The 19,025-nt window shown below is 35.2% G+C and overlaps 1 protein-coding gene and 1 long non-coding RNA gene across 3 annotated transcripts in view; one reads left to right on the top strand and one right to left on the bottom strand.

Annotated features, from left to right (window-relative positions):
• Positions 1-2,246: 2,246 nt before the first annotated feature.
• On the top strand, positions 2,247-10,928 carry LOC141767533 (uncharacterized). Its single transcript, XR_012593881.1, has 3 exons — positions 2,247-2,387; positions 3,957-4,027; positions 10,753-10,928. It is a non-coding gene; the product is annotated as an uncharacterized LOC141767533 (long non-coding RNA).
• jak1 (Janus kinase 1) overlaps positions 7,357-19,025 on the bottom strand; it is a 45,158-nt gene continuing 33,489 nt past the window's right edge. For both annotated transcript variants that reach the window (XM_074634914.1, XM_074634915.1), the window contains exons 17-25: positions 16,494-16,645; positions 16,132-16,282; positions 15,210-15,298; positions 14,672-14,864; positions 13,339-13,463; positions 13,024-13,196; positions 11,827-11,944; positions 11,155-11,265; positions 7,357-9,509 (exon numbers count right to left, since the gene is read on the bottom strand). In XM_074634914.1, the coding sequence (XP_074491015.1) occupies positions 9,390-9,509; positions 11,155-11,265; positions 11,827-11,944; positions 13,024-13,196; positions 13,339-13,463; positions 14,672-14,864; positions 15,210-15,298; positions 16,132-16,282; positions 16,494-16,645 (1,232 nt within the window). In that variant the 3' untranslated portion in view covers positions 7,357-9,389. The remainder of the gene's footprint in view (positions 9,510-11,154; positions 11,266-11,826; positions 11,945-13,023; positions 13,197-13,338; positions 13,464-14,671; positions 14,865-15,209; positions 15,299-16,131; positions 16,283-16,493; positions 16,646-19,025) is intronic.

Here is a 19,025-nt window from a genome sequence, read left to right as displayed (position 1 = left end):
GATATCAGAAACACTGGATTTTATAATGACATTGACAAAGAAACTGTGGCAGGTTTGGCCGATACCTGATACACTTAATAAGGTCAGTATAGACACAAGCATCCCTACTTTAAATTCTACTTTATGTCTTCAAGATAAATGTACACACTTTAAAACCACTGTACAATTGCCAGTATTACTAGCAATATTTATGTGCACTTCACAAAGAGTGACAGTATTTTAAGATAGACTTTAAGAATCTAGCTGCTCATTGTAATAGGGTAAATAACTCAAAATGAAATTGTGACTCTTGGGTCATTCAGGGTCTCATAGAAGTGACATTGTGTCCTTGATTTATAATAATTTTGTCACACAGTATCTTCAGATGTCCCTACTGAAACCACTGGTGGTGGTGATTGCCCTCCTTTAAAGAGCATGATTATCAAGCAAATCCAACTAAAAGAGCACTTATGCAGGAGACTGAATATTATATAATAATATTTATAAAGATTCTGAACTTTTTTAAATGTCAGTTAGAGCAACCATCACCTACTTCACCAAAAAGAGGTTGGTTAGGTAAACAAACCCAAAAACACCAAATTTACTGCCATCACAGAGTTTACTTCTCCTGCCACTGAACATGAAGCTGGCTCACTTTGGACAGGTTTCAACAGGACTAATTCTTTGGTAGAGTAGATCCAATGAAAACTCTTAACTCTGAGGATTATCCAGAGTAATGAGGACACTGATTCTAGAAAGAATTCCTGTTGAGGTTTTCTAAATGAATTTCACCTCCATCGTACTGGAAGGGCAACAGAAATCTCATGAGATGGATATCTCAAAACTTCCCCATGTTATACCAAAACTATTTGCATGCCTCTAAATACCTCTAGAGGTAAATGATAACATGTTGATTTTAACATTGAGACCTACTGCTCCTTACCTGAGGCCAAACCTTTTAACTATTGTTATATTGATATTGCTTTCCAATCCTTTTGATTTCTTTGCATTCATTTTCTAAATAATAAACTTCAGAACACATCTATAAAGAAACCTGTGTCCATGTAATTATTGTGTTGTGTTGTTATTCAGATGATGAGGACAGCCCTTTTATTTTTGAGCTTCTGTCACGTCATGCCCTTATAGCATGTCTTCTTTCCAGCATTCACTTGACCTGTGCAGGTCTTTATTACTAATTGATCAATCAGGATAACCTTGCAAGTTAAAAGCCGGATGTAAATGAAAGATCTTCATGATAATCTAAGCTCTTAGCGCTGGCACAGACACAGCCCCTGGTGGAGTCTGTCATCTGCCACTTTGGCCAAAAACCGACACCATCTGCCACATACAAATTAATCTCTGCAAGACCCGGTGCAGTATGTGTGATATGTATTTAATGTGGAATAATCATCCAAGCTTCCAAAAATACACAACAAGAATTAGAAGTATTTCATGAACGCCTGTGTGAGAGTGAAGATAATAAGATCACTGCATACTGACCGTCATCGGGCTCTTGGAGGAGTCACTTGATGAGTTTGTACATCGACACCCCAAAGGACCAAACATCTGAGGCAAGGTAGAACTTGCAGAAGGTCAGACACTCTGGAGCATACCTGAAAAACACAAAACAAAATGTAAGAGCATGATTACTTTTTCAACATATACTGTAGTTACACTGTAAGTTTTTGTGTTGATGTGACCATGCCTTCCCTGTGTGTCTTTCAGCAGTAACAGTAGGCTGTATTGTTACTTAAATATGCTGCTTTAATAATGTTTTTATACAGTATTACACACCTTCAGAGAGAAAAGGCAACTGCAACAAATTTCAGATGCTTGCTTACAGATTTAATTCTACAAAAGGAACCATATAAAAAAAAAGTAATCAAATTGTATTTTATATTGAAAAAAAGTCAAAATATCATAGTATGGTAAGGTAAGGTCATTGTAAAGTATGTCAATAAAAAGTCATAGTATAATGTTTACTTTTTTGAAATTTACAGCTGCTTAAAGAAATATTAGGCCAAAGACCGTTTGTGGTTGAAAAGTTGAAAAGGTATGTCCAGAGAATAAAAGAAGAATTGGGATTGAAATGTCATTAAAAAGTAATAGTATAGTATTGTAGGAGCCTTTTTTTATTTGTATTAATGTTTAATATAACTGAGCCCATATATTTTTGTGCTTTTATTTTGAAGCCTATGCTCTTACTTTGAAAACCTTGACTCACCTGGCTTTGATAATTAAGATGGCGTCGCAGGTGTGTCTTCAGTCAGCACAGGAAGACGCCAACACAGTTCTTCAACTGCTTCATTAGTTTCAAGTTTCTTTTGTTACCTGTAACTATTATTTAATCATCATCACTGATGACGTCAGACAGGAGCCAATCTGCCACAAGCAACATTTCAAACATGGTGAGTACAACAACACATGGCTCTGTTTCCTTTTACCTGTTTGGTGGGGAAGCATGTTGGGATCTCTGCTGGGCATGTTTAGAAATCTAGTTAATTAAGAAGTCAATAGTCTACATTAGTTGAAAAAACTCTGCAACTGAGCCAGGGGGATGTTTTTAAACAAATCACCTTATTGGTGAAATTGTTGGACAAGGAATGAATTCTGGATGTGGATTGTGAATGAACCGCAACAAATGGACTCTTATCAGGTTAATGCTCAGTCTGGAATATGGATTTTGTTGCAAAACCCTGTTTGACGGTGGAGATATCTAGTTGATAGAATTGTCATTAAAAGTCATAGTAGCCTATATAGTATGTCATGAAAAAACGTATACTAGTATAGCACATAAAAAAAGTCAGTGTCATTAAAAAAGTCATTAAAAATCATAGTATACTTAACTTATACTTAGTTTTTTATTTATTTTATTTTTAATTTACTTATCTTTTTTTTGTTTTTGGTCCTTTCCTTCCTTTTTTTTTCTTTGTATGTGTTTCATTCATATTTCTATCGGATTTAATTCATTTATATGTATAAATGTAATTGTTTATGAAATTAACTCTGCTTATTTAATGGTGCAGTAATATTGTTATAGGGATGGGGGGGGGGGGGGGGATATAGTGTGTTTATACAATTATTTATGGATTTTGTACAGAATACCAATAAAAGACTTTGAGCAAAGAAAAATCATAGTATAGCATGTTGAAAAAGTCATTAAGAAGTCACAGTATATTTTGTCGAAAAAAGCAATAATATAGTATGTTAAAAAAAAGTCACAAAAGAGCCGTAGTATGTCGAAAACAGTCATAAAAAGTTATAATATAGTATGTAAAAGAAAGTAATAAAATGTGGAAGAGTCATATAATAATAATAAGCCATAATATAGTATGTTGAAAAAAGTCATATGTCCAATAGTCATAAAAAAAAGTCATAATAAACAATACATAGTTTATGTCATGGGGTTAGCCCATGCCTTCAAATAAGAGGGGCTTCCAGTATAAAGCCAGTGGCATGGAGCTCCACTCAAGACTGCAGCGTAGGCCTGAAAAGGCAGCAAGTGCAAGAGCCCTGTAGTCAGGGGCCTAGTGTTGGTCATTTCCTTATGACAAGTTTTGTTCTTTTAATTTTTCCTGTGTTTTTCATTTTTGAAATATAGTCACAGTATCATGTTTAAAAAAAACTCTAGTATAGTAAGTCAAAAAAGTAATAAAAAAGCCATGGTATAGTATGTCGAAAAAGTCAGTATAGTAAATCGCGAAGGTCATAAAAAAGTCATAGTATAGTATTTTGGAAAAAGGTCATAAATAAAGTCATGGTATAGCATGTTGAAAAGTCATAAAAAGGCCACAGTATAGAATGTCAAAAAAAAGTCATGGTATAGTATGTCGAAGAAAGTCATTAAAAAGTCATAGTAGAGTATGTCTTAAAAGGTTATAGTATGATTATTTGTATTAATGTTTGATAACTGAGCCCATATATCTCTTTTTTTTTTTCTTTTTTTTTTTTTAAAACCTTGTGCTCTTACTTTGGAGCCTTGAATGCGTCGCAGGTGTCTCTTTCGTCAGACTGGAGCCAATTTGCCACAAGCAACATTATAAACATGGTAAGTAAAACAACTCATTGCTCTGTTCCTTTTACCGTTTGGTGTGGAAGCATGTTGGAATCTCTGCTGGGTGTGAAGCCAACAGTCTACATTAGTTGAAAAACTCTGCAACTGCGGGGATGTTTTAAAAAAAAATTGTGAAATTGTTGGAGTATAGTATGTCAAATAAAGTCACAAAAAGTCATAAAAAAGCAATAATATGATACAATACAACTTTATTGTCAGTTTGCACTGAAATTGATTTTGCATCCATAGGCAGCTCAATTTGAGAAAAAATACACATACAATAGACATACTGTTACCATAAACAAACAGACAAGTAAGACCCATCAGACAAAAATCAAAACACATCACAACTAACCATACACAACAAATTAAAAAATAACCATCTGTCCTCTGGATTTACATCTCCATAGCAACACATTAATTATTATTTAGCAACAAGATGGACTGATGAATAAAAGCATTTTTTTTTTCGAAATATATACTATGACTTTTTTTCGACATAATAAACTATGACTTTTTTTTATTTTTTCTACTAGGACTTTTAATTTACATACTATACTATGACTTTTTTGACTTAAAAATAAAAGTCATAGTATGTTGAGAAAATATAAAAAGTCAGTATAGTATGTCAAAAAATTAAAGAAGTCATAGTATAGTATGTTGAAAAAGTCATAATATAGTATGTTGAAAAAAGTCATAGAATAGAATGTTGAAAAAAGTCAGAATAGAATGTTGAAAAAAGTCATAGAATAGAATGTTGAAAAAAGTCATAGTATAGTATGTTGAAAAAAGTCATAGTATAGTATGTTGAAAAAAGTCATAGAATAGAATGTTGAAAAAAGTCATAGTATAGTATGTTGAAAAAAGTCATAGAATAGTATGTTGAAAAAAGTCATAGAATAGAATGTTGAAAAAAGTCATAGAATAGAATGTTGAAAAAAGTCATAGTATAGTATGTTGAAAAAAGTCATAGTATAGTATGTTGAAAAAAGTCATAGAATAGAATGTTGAAAAAAGTCATAGAATAGAATGTTGAAAAAAGTCATAGTATAGTATGTTGAAAAAAGTCATAGAATAGAATGTTGAAAAAAGTCATAGAATAGTATGTTGAAAAAAGTCATAGAATAGTATGTTGAAAAAAGTCATAGAATAGAATGTTGAAAAAAGTCATAGAATAGAATGTTGAAAAAAGTCATAGTATAGTATGTTGAAAAAAGTCATAGTATAGTATGTTGAAAAAAGTCATAGTATAGAATGTTGAAAAAAGTCAGAATAATATGTCAAAGTCCCAAAAAAAACATAGTATAGTATGTCGAAGTCATAAAAATGCGATAATATAGTATGATATGATGAATGCTTTTGATACACATGCTTTAATAAAAAACTTAAATACTTTTAATCTTGCATACTGTATGTCATGCTAATACCTTTTCACCTTGTATAAAATATATAATATACTGACTAGTCAATGTTACCATTTACTATTACTGAATGTCATTTGCTTCATTATAAGTTGTCTTTTAATCAAACATTAAGATATAAGTGGAAAAAACTGTTTACAAAACATTATAGACATGACCACTGACTATTTGTGTAACAATTTAGCCACAAATTCACATACTGACCATATACGGTACAGCCATATTCTCGGTTTTGACCGAGTCTTGTTTTTATTTTTTTGACATACTATGACTTTTTTTGACATACTATACCATGTCTAGCAATTCGACATACTATATTATGACTTTTTTTGGACTTACTATACTATGACCTTTTTTTATTTTTTCAACATTCTATATTATTACTTTTTTTAATATTTTCGATATACTATATAATAATTTTTTTCAACATACTATTCTATGACTTTTGTTTTTCAACATACTGTACTATGACTTTTTTTCGACATACTGTACTATGACTTATTTTTAATTTTCCGACATTATGACTTTTTAAAATGTTTTGGACATAACTATACTATGACTTTTTAAAATGTTTTTGACATACTATACTATGACTTTTTTGGACATTCTATACCATAACTTTTATTTCTTCGACATACTATACTATGACTTGATTTTTTTTCGACACTATACTATGACTTTTTTTCGAAATATCACTTATTTTTTCCAGATATTATACTATGATTTTTATATAGTATGTTAAAAAAATAAATATATAATATAGTTTTTTGAAAAAAAGTCGTCGTATAGTATGTCAACATTTTTTTTCAAAGTCATAGTATAATTTGTCAAAAAAAAGTCATAGTGTAGTATGTCGAAAAAATAAGTCATTATACCATGACTTTATTTTTTCGAGATACTATACTATGACTTTTTTTCGACATACTATACTATGCTTTTTTAAAAAATTTTCGTCATACTATACCAACTTTTTTCGACACACTATGCTGAGTTTTCTTTATTTTTTCGACATACTATACCATGACCAGTATTTCCACATACTATACTATGACTGTTTTTAAATGTTTCGTCGTACTACATTGACTTTTTAAAACATTTTCGACATCCTATACTATGACTTTTTTAATCATATCGACACATTATACGACTTTTTTTTATTGTTTCAAAATATATACTATGAGTTTTTTTTGACATACTATGCTATGACTTTTATTTTTTTTTGACATACTTCAGTATGATTTTTTTTCGACTTTTTCTCGACTTACTATACTATGCCTTTTTTAAAATCATAGTATAGTATGTTGAAAAATGTCAAAGTAGAGTATGTGGAAAAAATGAAAAAGTCATAGTATGTTGAGAAAATATAAAAAGTCAGTATAGTATGTCAAAAAAATTAAAGTCATAGTATAGCATGATGAAAAATATCATAGCGCAGTATCTCGAAAAAATAGTCATAGCATAGTATGTTGAAAAATTTCAAAGTACAGTATGTGGAAAAAATCAAAATATCAGTGTAGTATGGCGAAAAAGTCAGTATGTTGAGAAAATATAAAAAGTCAGTAGTGTGTCAAAAAAATTAAAGTCATAGTATTGTATGTTGAAAAAAATCATAGTATAGTATGTCGAAGAATAAAAAAAAAGTCATATAGCATGATGAAAAAAGTCATAGTATAGTATCGAAAAAATAAAGTCATAGCATAGTATGTGGAAAATATTAAAAATGTCATAGTATAGTATGTTGAGAAAATATAAAAAGTCAGTATAGTTTTTCAAAAAAATTAAAGTCATAGTATGTAGAATAAAAGTAATAAAAAAGCCATAGTATAGCATGTCAAAAGTCATAGTATAGTATGTCATAAAAAAGTAGTCAGTAGTTAAATAATATATTGCATTTGGACTGACTCAGACAGAACACAACAAATGTATTTAATTCAATTTGTATTAATGGATACTTGTACTTGCCATTATTGATACATTCGTCTTATTTTTTTGAAAAATATATATTTCTTTTCTCTAATTTTGAGCAGAAGGAATTGTCTTTTACATTCCTAAATAAAATGTGGACTGAAGCGCAACTTTGTGTTCTCGATAGTCCTTTTTTTCTGCCAAAGTTCACAGTAAAAGCCACACGATAATATGAAGAAACTGACCATTTCTTGAAGTCATGATAATCTATCACTGAGTGAGATTTTACGGCTCATGTCTACTGATGGATTTACAACAGAAAAAACCCTCTGCTCAAATTTCACATACTCGCAGATAAAATACACTTTTATAAATGTTCGGGGCATATTGAAGAATTGAAAAGGAAACGGTACAAATAAAATGCACTTACATAATCATGAATATCACTAAAAGAAATAATATACTTTTTAACTGAAACAACAAATAAAATACCATGTGAATAGTCAATGATTCTCTCTCACTTCAAGCCCTGTGTACCACTTAAAGTCCTTCCATATACAATCTGCAATAATGGCAATTGGATCTCTTTTTGCACTATTCAGTATGGTACATAGACATTTCATAAAGTATGTGTGGAAAGCTACATAAACAGAAGAGGAAAATTGACGTGATGCTGCCCTCAAGTGTCTCTCACAGGTACTTGTCTTAATCTCTCACTCCTCAACTAACAAGTTACCAGCTGTATATGTGATTTAGGCAATTAATCAGATGCATACAGTTCTCAATTTAAGATTTGTTACATTTAACAAACCAAACCCGTTTAGAGATTATAAACCGGACCACCTCAATCAATCATAGGACCTTAACACAGTGCAAAAGATGTGATTCCTGAAACAACATGGAAGATGATTAGAGAGCCATAACCTGTAATAGAAAAAAAAAGTAGATTTGCTGTGCAGATGCAGGTCACTTGGGCTGAGACAAGCATTTATTACACATTTAAACAATGCAGCCTGAAAACAATTAATCTTTGGATTATGTTCTTGATTAATTGGTCTATAAAATGTCTGAAAATAGTGAAAAATGCCTGTCCGTTTACTAAAACTTAAAATATGATGTCTTCTAGAGCCAATGAATGTTTGTCATTTTTTTCCAGCTAAAATGCCGATGACAACAACACAGTGAAAGCAACATTGCTTACTGATTGCTGGCTGTAATTTAAAGCCAGATCTTTGTCACTGCATCTGCACATCATGAAAGAAAATCTATCACAGATTACTTCATGGCTAAAAGAAATACAAAATCAGGCGAACAGGAGTCCAAGACAAAACGTTGAAGAACCACATCTTCAGTATCTGTGTTAATGCCTTTGTCCATCCATCCAAGATATTCTCAACATGATTCATTAGTGATCCAGTGGGTGTGTCTCCCAAAGAAGGCTACCACACAGCCATTGAACTGTGTGAAAGTGGGCGTTAAACAGTTCCTTTCTCTGCTCGGTCTCCATCTTTCAAGCGTCCATCAGTGAGAGCGATATCGGCCTCGACTCCAAATGATTATAAAAGCCTTCGGCGCACATTATAAGAGCGACGAGTCCATGTGAGTTTGACATTTCTGACAATGCAGAGTGTTAAATCCCTTAGATACATTTGGAGGTCCTTTATAAAATATAAGGTTACATAAAGCATGAGCTAAGGCTACAAGATTTGAGAGGATTAACTTGTTTCATCCAATACTCAACTCGAATTAGGAAATAATGGAGTAATTAAACAAACTGGAGAAATAAAAACATAAAAAATATGGCATGACTGATAGGACTTAAAGTCTTTTCATGGTTGTGGAAGGTTTATATATGAGTATGAAGGAGCACAGCTTTGTGTGAAGCTCTGATCCTTCAGGACTGTCTCTCAGTACAATGAAGCTGCACAGGCAGATGCTGATCTGGGGTCAGTGTTACCGTTCACATCTGGTCCCGAGTCTGCACGCAAAAATCAACATCACTCTCAGAGCCTCAAACATTTTGAGGAGGTTTAAAGTCCGTTTTGTGGTTGGAGCTGTTGCTGCATGTTGGTCAGCTCCTCCACCAGGCGCTTAAAGGTGATTCTCCTGTCGGGCATGTTCTCCCAGCACCTGCGCATGAGCTCGTACACCTGTCAAACATGAATTGTGTTAGACGACAGGTGGTAGAAATGTGAAAACCTAACAATGAAATGAACTGCAGCTGTAAGATGTATTGCTTGCAGTGCAGCGGCTTTTACTTTATTTGCCTGTAGCAGGCAACATTGACATGTTAAGTTAAATTGCTGTTGCTATAGCTTTCCTTTCTTATAGGTTACACAGGTTAGTGTGTGTGTCAGGTCAAAGGTAGTCTGATGGGGTGTTTTGCATCCAATAATGCAAAATTGTGTTTAAGTAAGAAAAGTCATAGTATATGTCAAAAAAAAATAATAGTATGGTATGTCGAAAAAATAAAAAGTCATAGTATATTCTGTCAAAAACATAAGTCATAAAAAAAGTAATTGTATGTCGAAAAAATAACAAGTCATAGTATAGTATCTTGATAAAAAAATCATAGTATTGTATGTTGAAAAAAAGTCATATAGGATGTTGAAAAAATTAAAATAAAATCATAACATAGTATGTCGAAAAAAATGAAAAAAGTCAGTGTAGTATGTCGAAAAAATAAGTCGAAAAAATTAAAAAAGACATAAAAAATAACAAAAGTCATAGTATAGTATCTCAATAAAAAATGAAAAAAGTCAAAGTATAGTACGTCGAAAAAAATGAAAAAAGTCATAGTATAATATGTCAAAAAAATAACAAGTCATAGTATATTCTGTCAAAAGTTAAAAAGTCATAGTACAGTATGCCGAAAAAATAAAAAGTCAGTTTATTCGGTCGGAAAAATAAAAAGTCATAGTATAATCTGTCAAAAAATAACAAGTCATAGTATAGTATCTCAATAAAAAAATAGTATTTTATGTAAAAAAAAAAATAGAAAAGCCATAGTATAGTATGTCGAAAAAAGTCATATAGTATTTCGAAAAAAGTCATAAGCCAGCATGTCAAAAAATCAAGATCTTCAAGATACACTCATACACTCTAAAACCACTGTAAAATTGCCAGTACCACTAGTAAAATGTCAGTAGTATCAGTAGTTTAAGATAGGCTTTAAGAATCTAACTGCTCCATGTAATAGGGTAAATAACTCAAAATCAAATTGTGACTCTTGGGTCATTCAGGGTCTCATAGAAGTGACATTGTGTCCTTGATTTATAATAATTTCGTCGCAGTATCTTCAAATGTCCCTATTGAAACCACTGATGGTGGTGATTGTTTTAAACTGTAATTTGAGTGCTCTCATCTCCTTCTTCCCTGTTTCCTCTCTGACAGGATGTTGATTTTAACATTGAGACCTACTGTACAAAAGCTGCTGCTACTCCTTCTTCAAACTATTGGTCCTTACCCGAGGCCAAACATTTTAACTATTGTTATTAGGGGTGTCATGATTCTCCAAATCCACGATTCATCTTTGAATTGTTGTTTTTTTTCCTTTGGACGCACGCAAATAGAGAAAGAAAGAAAAATACTGGGAGAATCACCGATCCTGCTTTTGATTGCTGCTTTTGGAAGCTAATTTCGATCGATTTCCGATTTAGAATCAAAATCATGACATCCCCAATTGTTATAGTCATATTGCTTTGTTTGCATTCGTTTTGTAAATACAAACTTCAGAACACTTTAAAAAAAAGTCTGTGTCCATGTTATTGTTGTGTTGTTAAAGAGAAGACTTACAGGTTCAGGACAGCCCTCAGGACATGGCAATCTCTTTCCTTCTGTCAACACCTTCACCAATCGGAGGATTGTCATCTGACCTTGAGTTTTACCAATCATGCCAAGGAAAAGCTGTGTGGGTGAAAACAAGTACGGGTTACAAAAGAAACAGCGTACAATACTACTACTAATACTGGCTCTATCATTTAGACGTGAAACATTTAAATACATCAAGTGAAAATGTGTTTAAGACTGATTTTAAAAAAGTAATTCAGTCTTTGTGCTCCAGATTTAATAGCTTTTACTTTTGAGCTTTTGTAACATCATGCCCTTATAGCATGTCTCCTTTTCAACATTCACTTGACCTGTGCAGGTCTTCATTACTAACTGATCAATCAGGATGACCTTGCCAGTTAAAAGCCGGATGTAAATGAAAGATCTTCATGATAATCTAAGCTCTTAGCGCTGGCACAGACACAGCCCCTGGTGGAGTCTGTCATCTGCCACTTTGGCCAAAAACCGACACCATCTGCCACATACAAATGAATCTCTGCAAGACCGGTGCAGTATGTGTGATATGTATTTAATGTGGAATAATCATCCAAGCTTCCAAAAATACACAACAAGGATTAGAAGTATTTCTTGAACGCCTGTGTGAGAGTGAAGATAATAAGGAGATCGCTGCATACTGACCGTCATCGGGCTCTTGGAGTAGTCACAGTAGGTGATGAGTTCGTACATCGTCACCCCAAAGGACCAAACATCTGAGGCAAGGTAGAACTTGCAGAAGGTCAGACACTCTGGAGCATACCTGAAAAACACAAAACAAAATGTAAGAGCATGATTACTTTTTCAACATATACTGTAGTTACACTGTAAGTTTTTGTGTTGATGTGACCATGCCTTCCCTGTGTGTCTTTCAGCAGTAACAGTAGGCTGTATTGTTACTTAAATATGCTGCTTTAATAATGTTTTTACACAGTATTACACACCTTCAGAGAGAAAAGGCAACTGCAACAAATTCCAGATGCTTGCTTACAGATTTAATTCTACAAAAGGAATCATATAGTATGTCGAAAAAATAGTCAAAATATCATAGTATGGTAAAGTCATTGTAAAGTATGTCATAAAAAAGTCATAGTATAATGTTTACTTTTTTGAAATGTATACCTGCTTAAAGAAATATTAGGCCGAAGACCGTTTGTGGTTGAAAAGGTATGTCCAGAGAATAAAAGAAGAATTGGGATTGAAATGGCAGTTTGCTGGTATTTTTAATGTTTTTGTGCAGATTATTTACTCGGAGATATGACTAATAAAATCATTCAAGTGTCTTTGTCTAATTTTACTAAAAGCTAATTTTCTAAAAACACCGAAGTGATTTTAGGAAACCAAAGAGACTCTCTCCAAACCAGCTAAAGGTCACTGAACCAGGGTTACAATTTTTATTCTTAATATTTACTGTATATTGTAATTATAATATAATAATTCTAAGTACTTCAGCTCAGTTTATACAGACCGAGTCCCTCGTAAGTGAACCGCCTGCTGCAAACCACTCCACTCTTTTTCTCTGTCCTCTCAATGCTACCTGGTCCTTCAGGCTTAGTTCCTTATCTATACACTCAAAACTAAATCTCAGCTGATAGCAGAGTCAACCTGCTGGATGAAAATGATTTATGAATGAAATCCCTGCACTCTTTGCTTGAATTGATTCCAATTTATTCCAAATTTCTCCAACTCAGCACTCCTTTCTGGTCCTTCCTATTTCATTTAGTATCCCCTCCCCGTTTTATTCTCTCCTTCCTTTACAAAGTCTCTCTTTTAACAATATGATCTCAGCTAGTCGAGTATGAGAGTAAGAGCTTTTCTAACATCCATCTCCTCTCGACTCACCAGAAAACAGGGCTGTCATTTTCGTCTTTGACGGTGTAATATCCCTCGTTGTCCTTGATGCTCTTGGTGAGGCCGAAATCTCCAATCTTCACCGTCCTCTCGTTCTCCACCAGCACATTACGTGCAGCCAGGTCCCGGTGTATGTAATTTCGAGATCCCAGATAGTCCATTCCCTAAAAAACAACAAAACAATGACACATACCTGATGCATTATCTATTAATTGAAACACTTGGATGCACTGCCAGCCATGTTGGTTATATGTTTGTCTGACGTTTGATCTGAGGAAACCGCTGTGTGGTAAGAAGCTGTGTTACCTTGCATATCTGGACAGAGTAGCTGAGCAGGGTTTTGAGGCTGGTCTTGCTTTTGTTTCTGGGTAGATATTCCTTCAAACTGCCCAGTGGAAGGTACTCCATGATCAGCTTAATGGCCTGACCACCTACAAACAGATTTACACATAAATGCAATCAGAGGCAGACACAAATTCATCAGCAGAAATTGTGCTTTAACATATAGAGAAGTTGTGCGTATTTGTGTGTGTCTGCATCTGCGTATGCATGCTAACCCCAGTTTGTGCCTCCCATGTATTACCAATTGGGCTGGGTGTCGGTACTCGATACCTTTAAGGTACTAACCAAAATAAACCAGTAAGTACTATCAAAACTTCTCCAGTCAAACGATACCTGCATTCAATCCTTTTTGTGCCCAGATAGAATAAAAATATATAAATAAAATGATAATAAATATCAAAATAAAGGACTATTAATATGGTTTTACGAAACACCGCAAGCTTTCTTCAGTTTGATGCGACGTGTACCAGAGCAGCTACAACCCATACAGTCCGTGTGTGGTGTGGTGAAGTCGAGCGTGGTGTATTTGACGGAGTTGGAAGTTCGGCGTGCCGAGATGCCACCAAAACGTTCGAAAGTATGACTACTGTATATTACACACCTGACGGAAGATTTTATTGTTCAGATGTTTCTGTGAGACTTGAAGTATTCAGGAAATACCTCCATAACTGACAGGAAGTAAATTCGGACCAAAGCTGTTGCCCTAGCAACAGAATAGCAATGAAAAGGTCTATATACGTGTGTGTTTGGGTCTGTGTGTATAACGTTGGATCCCTGGTTAAAAATATGGCCCCGACAACTGCCCTTAAAGGCCACACATCTGTACGTAAGTTTGTATGACCAATGAAGGGGGAATAGTATGAGATGGGAGGAGTTTCATTACAAGTGAGTTACTAGTGTTTGCAACTACAACCTAGAGGCACCAGAGATTTTTACTCAGCTTTTTTGACACCGACATTTATTTACCATGCTCTTATTTTGAAAATTAATCCACCAAAGCTTAATTTCTGGTTTAATGCGAGGTGGTTAAACACTAACCATCTGTAATCATGTGCCTTTTACACACTAAGAGCACATCATTTCAACATTACATGTCTGCTTCACCTGACTTAAAAATATATAACCTACCAGTGAACTACATCTGTGGAAAACATCTTAATGCGGCCTAAAATGTTTGAGTTGTGTTGAGTAGAGCACACACCTAACAATACACGTGGGTTTCTATTTGTCTGCAACTGAATATACATTTGTTGGTGTTTATTTTTGTGCATGCACTCTTTCCATCTTTCCATCTTACCTTCCTCTTGGCAGATGCCTTTGTATTTGACAATGTTCTCATGGTAGAGTGCCTTCAGGATGTCGATCTCAGTCGAGAGGTTGTTGCTCTGCTCGTCTCGGTTCTCAGGCTTCAGGGATTTCACTGCCACCATCTCACCTGTTTTATCTCCCCGAGGGTCATAGCGACACAGCTCCACCTTACCGAAGTGGCCCTGCACGAAGAACATGTGTGTTATTTGGACGATCACGAACAAGTTCTAGTCTACTTCCTGTTAGGGACTAGGTGTTTCTCATCATTACCTCAAGTCCTTCAGTTGTCTTCTAATAGTAGTAAGCTTAGGTGAACCGTAAAAATACCCATACTCACCACACTACTACTAGGTAATTATATAGATTTAATGCAAAATATTGACCAATGCTTGTTAACTAAATGGCCAGGTCATTATATTTACGCATTTGGAGATTGAAAGTTTGATCATTCTTATAAATATAATAAATAAATAAATCTGCAATACAGAGATTAACGCACAAACATAAATATAGCAGGATCAGTTTACCTCTCCCAGCTCTCTGATCTTCTTCAGGAATCTCTTTTCAAACATAGTTGGGTCCACCTCTGGTGTAGGCTGTGGTTTGATAGACGGGTCTGAGAGATGGAAAAAGAGACTTTAAAACGTGCAGGGTAAAACATGTTTTTTCTTCAACATAAGCACACTTGCGTCATAGGAAGTGTACTGTGGTTGACGGTGTCAAAGTTTTCACCAGAATTTTTGGTGGTTATGTAACTTTTCGCATGAGCTGGTTTCCACACAATTGGCTACTTTTAGTTGGAAAATTACTAATTACTCAAGCAAGATTCATTCAGTTTCACCATTTACAATAATTATAAAAGAGTTTATTTAATGAAAATGGTTTTTAATCTACGGGAATTTTCAAGCCATTTTGGGTGCAATTTATAATAGATTGACATTATAGTTTAGGTGATTTTGTTGCTGTCTTAATATAATAATAATAATTTAATATAAGAAGGTCAATGGGGTAATAAGCATTAAGCCTTAGTAAGACTGACTGCAGTATCCAATCCTGGCCAGCAGGTGGAAGAACAGAGTCTATTATGTTGCCATGGGGCCCAGCTGAGGGGCAGATCAGTGATAATGCACCCAGTGAACTTCCTCATGAACATCTGAACTGAGTAAACAACTCTCTCTCTCTTTCTCTTTGCACTGCTTACTGGGCTGCTGCTAGGTGAGATACATAACATATTCAGAATCAGATCATATGACAACTGCCTTGAATTTTTTTAACCTGTGCCTACAGTGAACACTCAATTCTATTCAGGTCTAACATGTTTTTGGAGACACCTAAAGGCAATAAAACTGCGTAAACAAAGGTTTTACTTTACTTTACTCTACCACCCGCCGCATTATATGAAAATATCTAACATATAATGTATCGGAAACACAATCCCCTCATACTTACTCTTCTCTTCTAGCATGTCTATGTCTCTGACGATAGCCCTGAAGAAAGGTCTCTTCTTGGGGTCGTAGTTCATGCAGTGCGTCATCAGTTCAGCCAGCTCTTTGCAGTCTGGGGTGGCCAGTTGGCACTCTGTTTCGTAAAACCTCTCCCTCTGCCCAGCACAAAGACATGCATATGAATGAGGAGGTGCATAAAAAAACACAATGTGATCATTGAAGTGTGATGGTGGACAGAGGAAATGGAAAAAAGTAGTAAGAAAATGAACAGGAATAAAAGCCATCAGATTTGGAATAAAAAAATTAGTTTAGATATATGTATGATTATATACATCGTCATATAAAGTTCTTGTGTGTGCCCCCTACCTCTGTGAGTTTCTTGTCTTTGAGGGGGACCTCTCCATCGTAGCAGATCTCCCACAGGGTGGTACCAAAGCCCCACTTGTCAGCTGCGACGCTCAGAGAAGACGGGCTCTTCACACACTCCGGAGCGATCCATGGGATACGATGCACACACTCTGCAGAGGCAAACAAAGTCAGCTTTAGCTACCAGTGGATCAATTACTGGTAGGGAAAACGTTGTTTCAGTCCCCTGGTGTCTTCGCAAAAACAAAATATGGTTATTGGAGATTCGTGAAATACAGAACATGGGAATTCTGAATTGTAATGATGTTTGACAGAACCGATGTGAAGATGAGTGACGACAAGGCGACCCTTTGATCTTTAAGATGTGATAATGAGAACTTTTCCTCAGATATTACAATGTGTGAAATACTGACTTAACCTTTTTAAAAAGCGAGGAAAACATGGAATCGCTGATCATCTTAAACGCCTTCAACAGACTGAAATATCATAATAACTGAATAGCATTATAATCACATCGTCCTGTCCTCATCAGGCTGTAACATTCATATTTCATTCTAATTTTGTTTTGTAATGTTATTTCTCTTTATGTATTGCATTAATTGCATGTCTTTCTGCCCTAGAAGAGGGATTCCTCCAATGTTGCTCTTTTTTCCTGTTGGAGGGTTTTTTGTGTAGCTGTTTTCCCTTTTCTCTGATTTGTCCACATCATTAGTCTCTGTTAAGAGTTGTTCCGATACCGATGCCAGTATCGGCAATGCGTCCAACACTGCCCAAAATTCGGTATCGGGTATCAGCAAGTATGCTAGTCTATGTACTGATCTGATACCATAATTTATTCAAATAGAAACTTTTTTTTAAATTGGATATCAATTCTTTTTCGCCACTCCAAAACAGTGGCCTCCATTGTGCTGTCGCCCTGAATGTATCAAAGCTGCCACTGGCAACTACTGTTTTAGAGCAACGAAGAATAAATGATTGCAGGTAGTTTGTCACGTGACGATAGCAAACAACAGTGCGGTGCTAGTGGAGAGTGTAACGGTAGCCAGAGTGAGAAAAATGTCAGCCATTTGACAACATTTCACAGTGGAAAATCCACTAAGTAAAACGGCAATATGTATAGTATGTAAGGCTTCCGTTTCGAGTCGGGTGTGTGAATGTTGCACCCTGCAGGACACATTAGCACACAGGCTGTCCACTGAGGAGACAGCTAAGAGAATACAGAGTTGTTATTTATTCCTGGCTTCATTTATTTATGTTCTCTGTAACTGACAAACTGAATAATAAAAGAAACGTCTACCGCATTCATTTTCTGTGTGCATTTGTTCATGTTTTACAAAGGGTTTAACCTGAGCCAGGCCACACAACAAAGATAAAAAATCATATCACATCCATACATGGTCAGAAATAAACTGTTAAATAATAATAACTTTATATTTTTTTTATCACGCTGGTATCAGATTGGTACTCGGTATCGGCAAATACCGCAAGTATAAGTATTGGAATCGGTATCGGGAAGGAAAAAATAGTATCGGAACATCTTTAGTCTCAGGATAGAGGGTAATGTATATTATTGACACTATATATGATCAATATGATCACTTGGACCAAATGCTAACATAATATCTATGCTTCACACTAAAAACACTATTTGGAAGTAATAATTAGGGTGTGACCTCACGGTTCGGAGCCAACATACTCTACAAACTCTGCTCAACACAGTACAGCTCTGACAGGCTGACTGGACGGGTATCTGGCTTAAAATGTTGACCGACTGCATCCGCTGAATCTAAAACGCCTTGGCTTCGACTGGCTGAAATATACTCTGACTGGAAGACTGATTGGCTGACCCCCATAGCTGGTTTTCTGACTCCATAAATCCATAACATCAGATGAGGGGTGTATGTAAGTGAATGTATGCAGCTCAGACTGGAACACAGGAGGACCGACTGGAGGGAAAGAGGAGGAGGAGGAGGAGGAGTAAAGAGGGGAAGAAGCAGTGGAGGGGCTGAATGGAGCGAAAGGGGAAGATGGAGACAGAAATGGGAGCGGGAAGGGAGATAATCAAGTGTTGGGGGGAAAAAGAGAGAAAAAAAGAAAGAAAGTGATGAATGGATTTGAGAGCGATCAGAGATTGCTGGGAAGAAGGGAAGAACGCTCCCAGTGGGTTTCTCAGCACTTTACCCACTATGTGTTCAATCAAATCTATATACAAGGACATCGATGTGTAACTGGAAGACTGATGGTTCTGCAAAGTGATGGAGGCAGAAGAAGAAATGTAAAGAGTTCTGGGAACAAAGAGGGAGGGAGGAGTTTTCCCAGGGGCACCCTGCGATGGACATTTCCAGAGAAACATTTCCAGTCTGTCCTGTGGTCTGCAGTTCCATCTGTGCAGCCACATTGTGTTTTATCATGCAACTTCCAGCTCTAATAGACAAACAGAAACATGAGGCGGCCATTTGAGGGGAACTGTGCAATCTGAGAAATGTCTGAATTATTATTACCATCTTCCCTGAACCCAGATCTAGCTTTTAC

Source organism: Sebastes fasciatus, chromosome 5 (genome assembly GCF_043250625.1).
Source record: "Sebastes fasciatus isolate fSebFas1 chromosome 5, fSebFas1.pri, whole genome shotgun sequence".
Taxonomy (NCBI): Eukaryota; Metazoa; Chordata; class Actinopteri; order Perciformes; family Sebastidae; genus Sebastes; species Sebastes fasciatus.
Note: the sequence above shows the minus strand (reverse complement) of the source record. Positions and strands in the feature narration are given on the sequence as shown.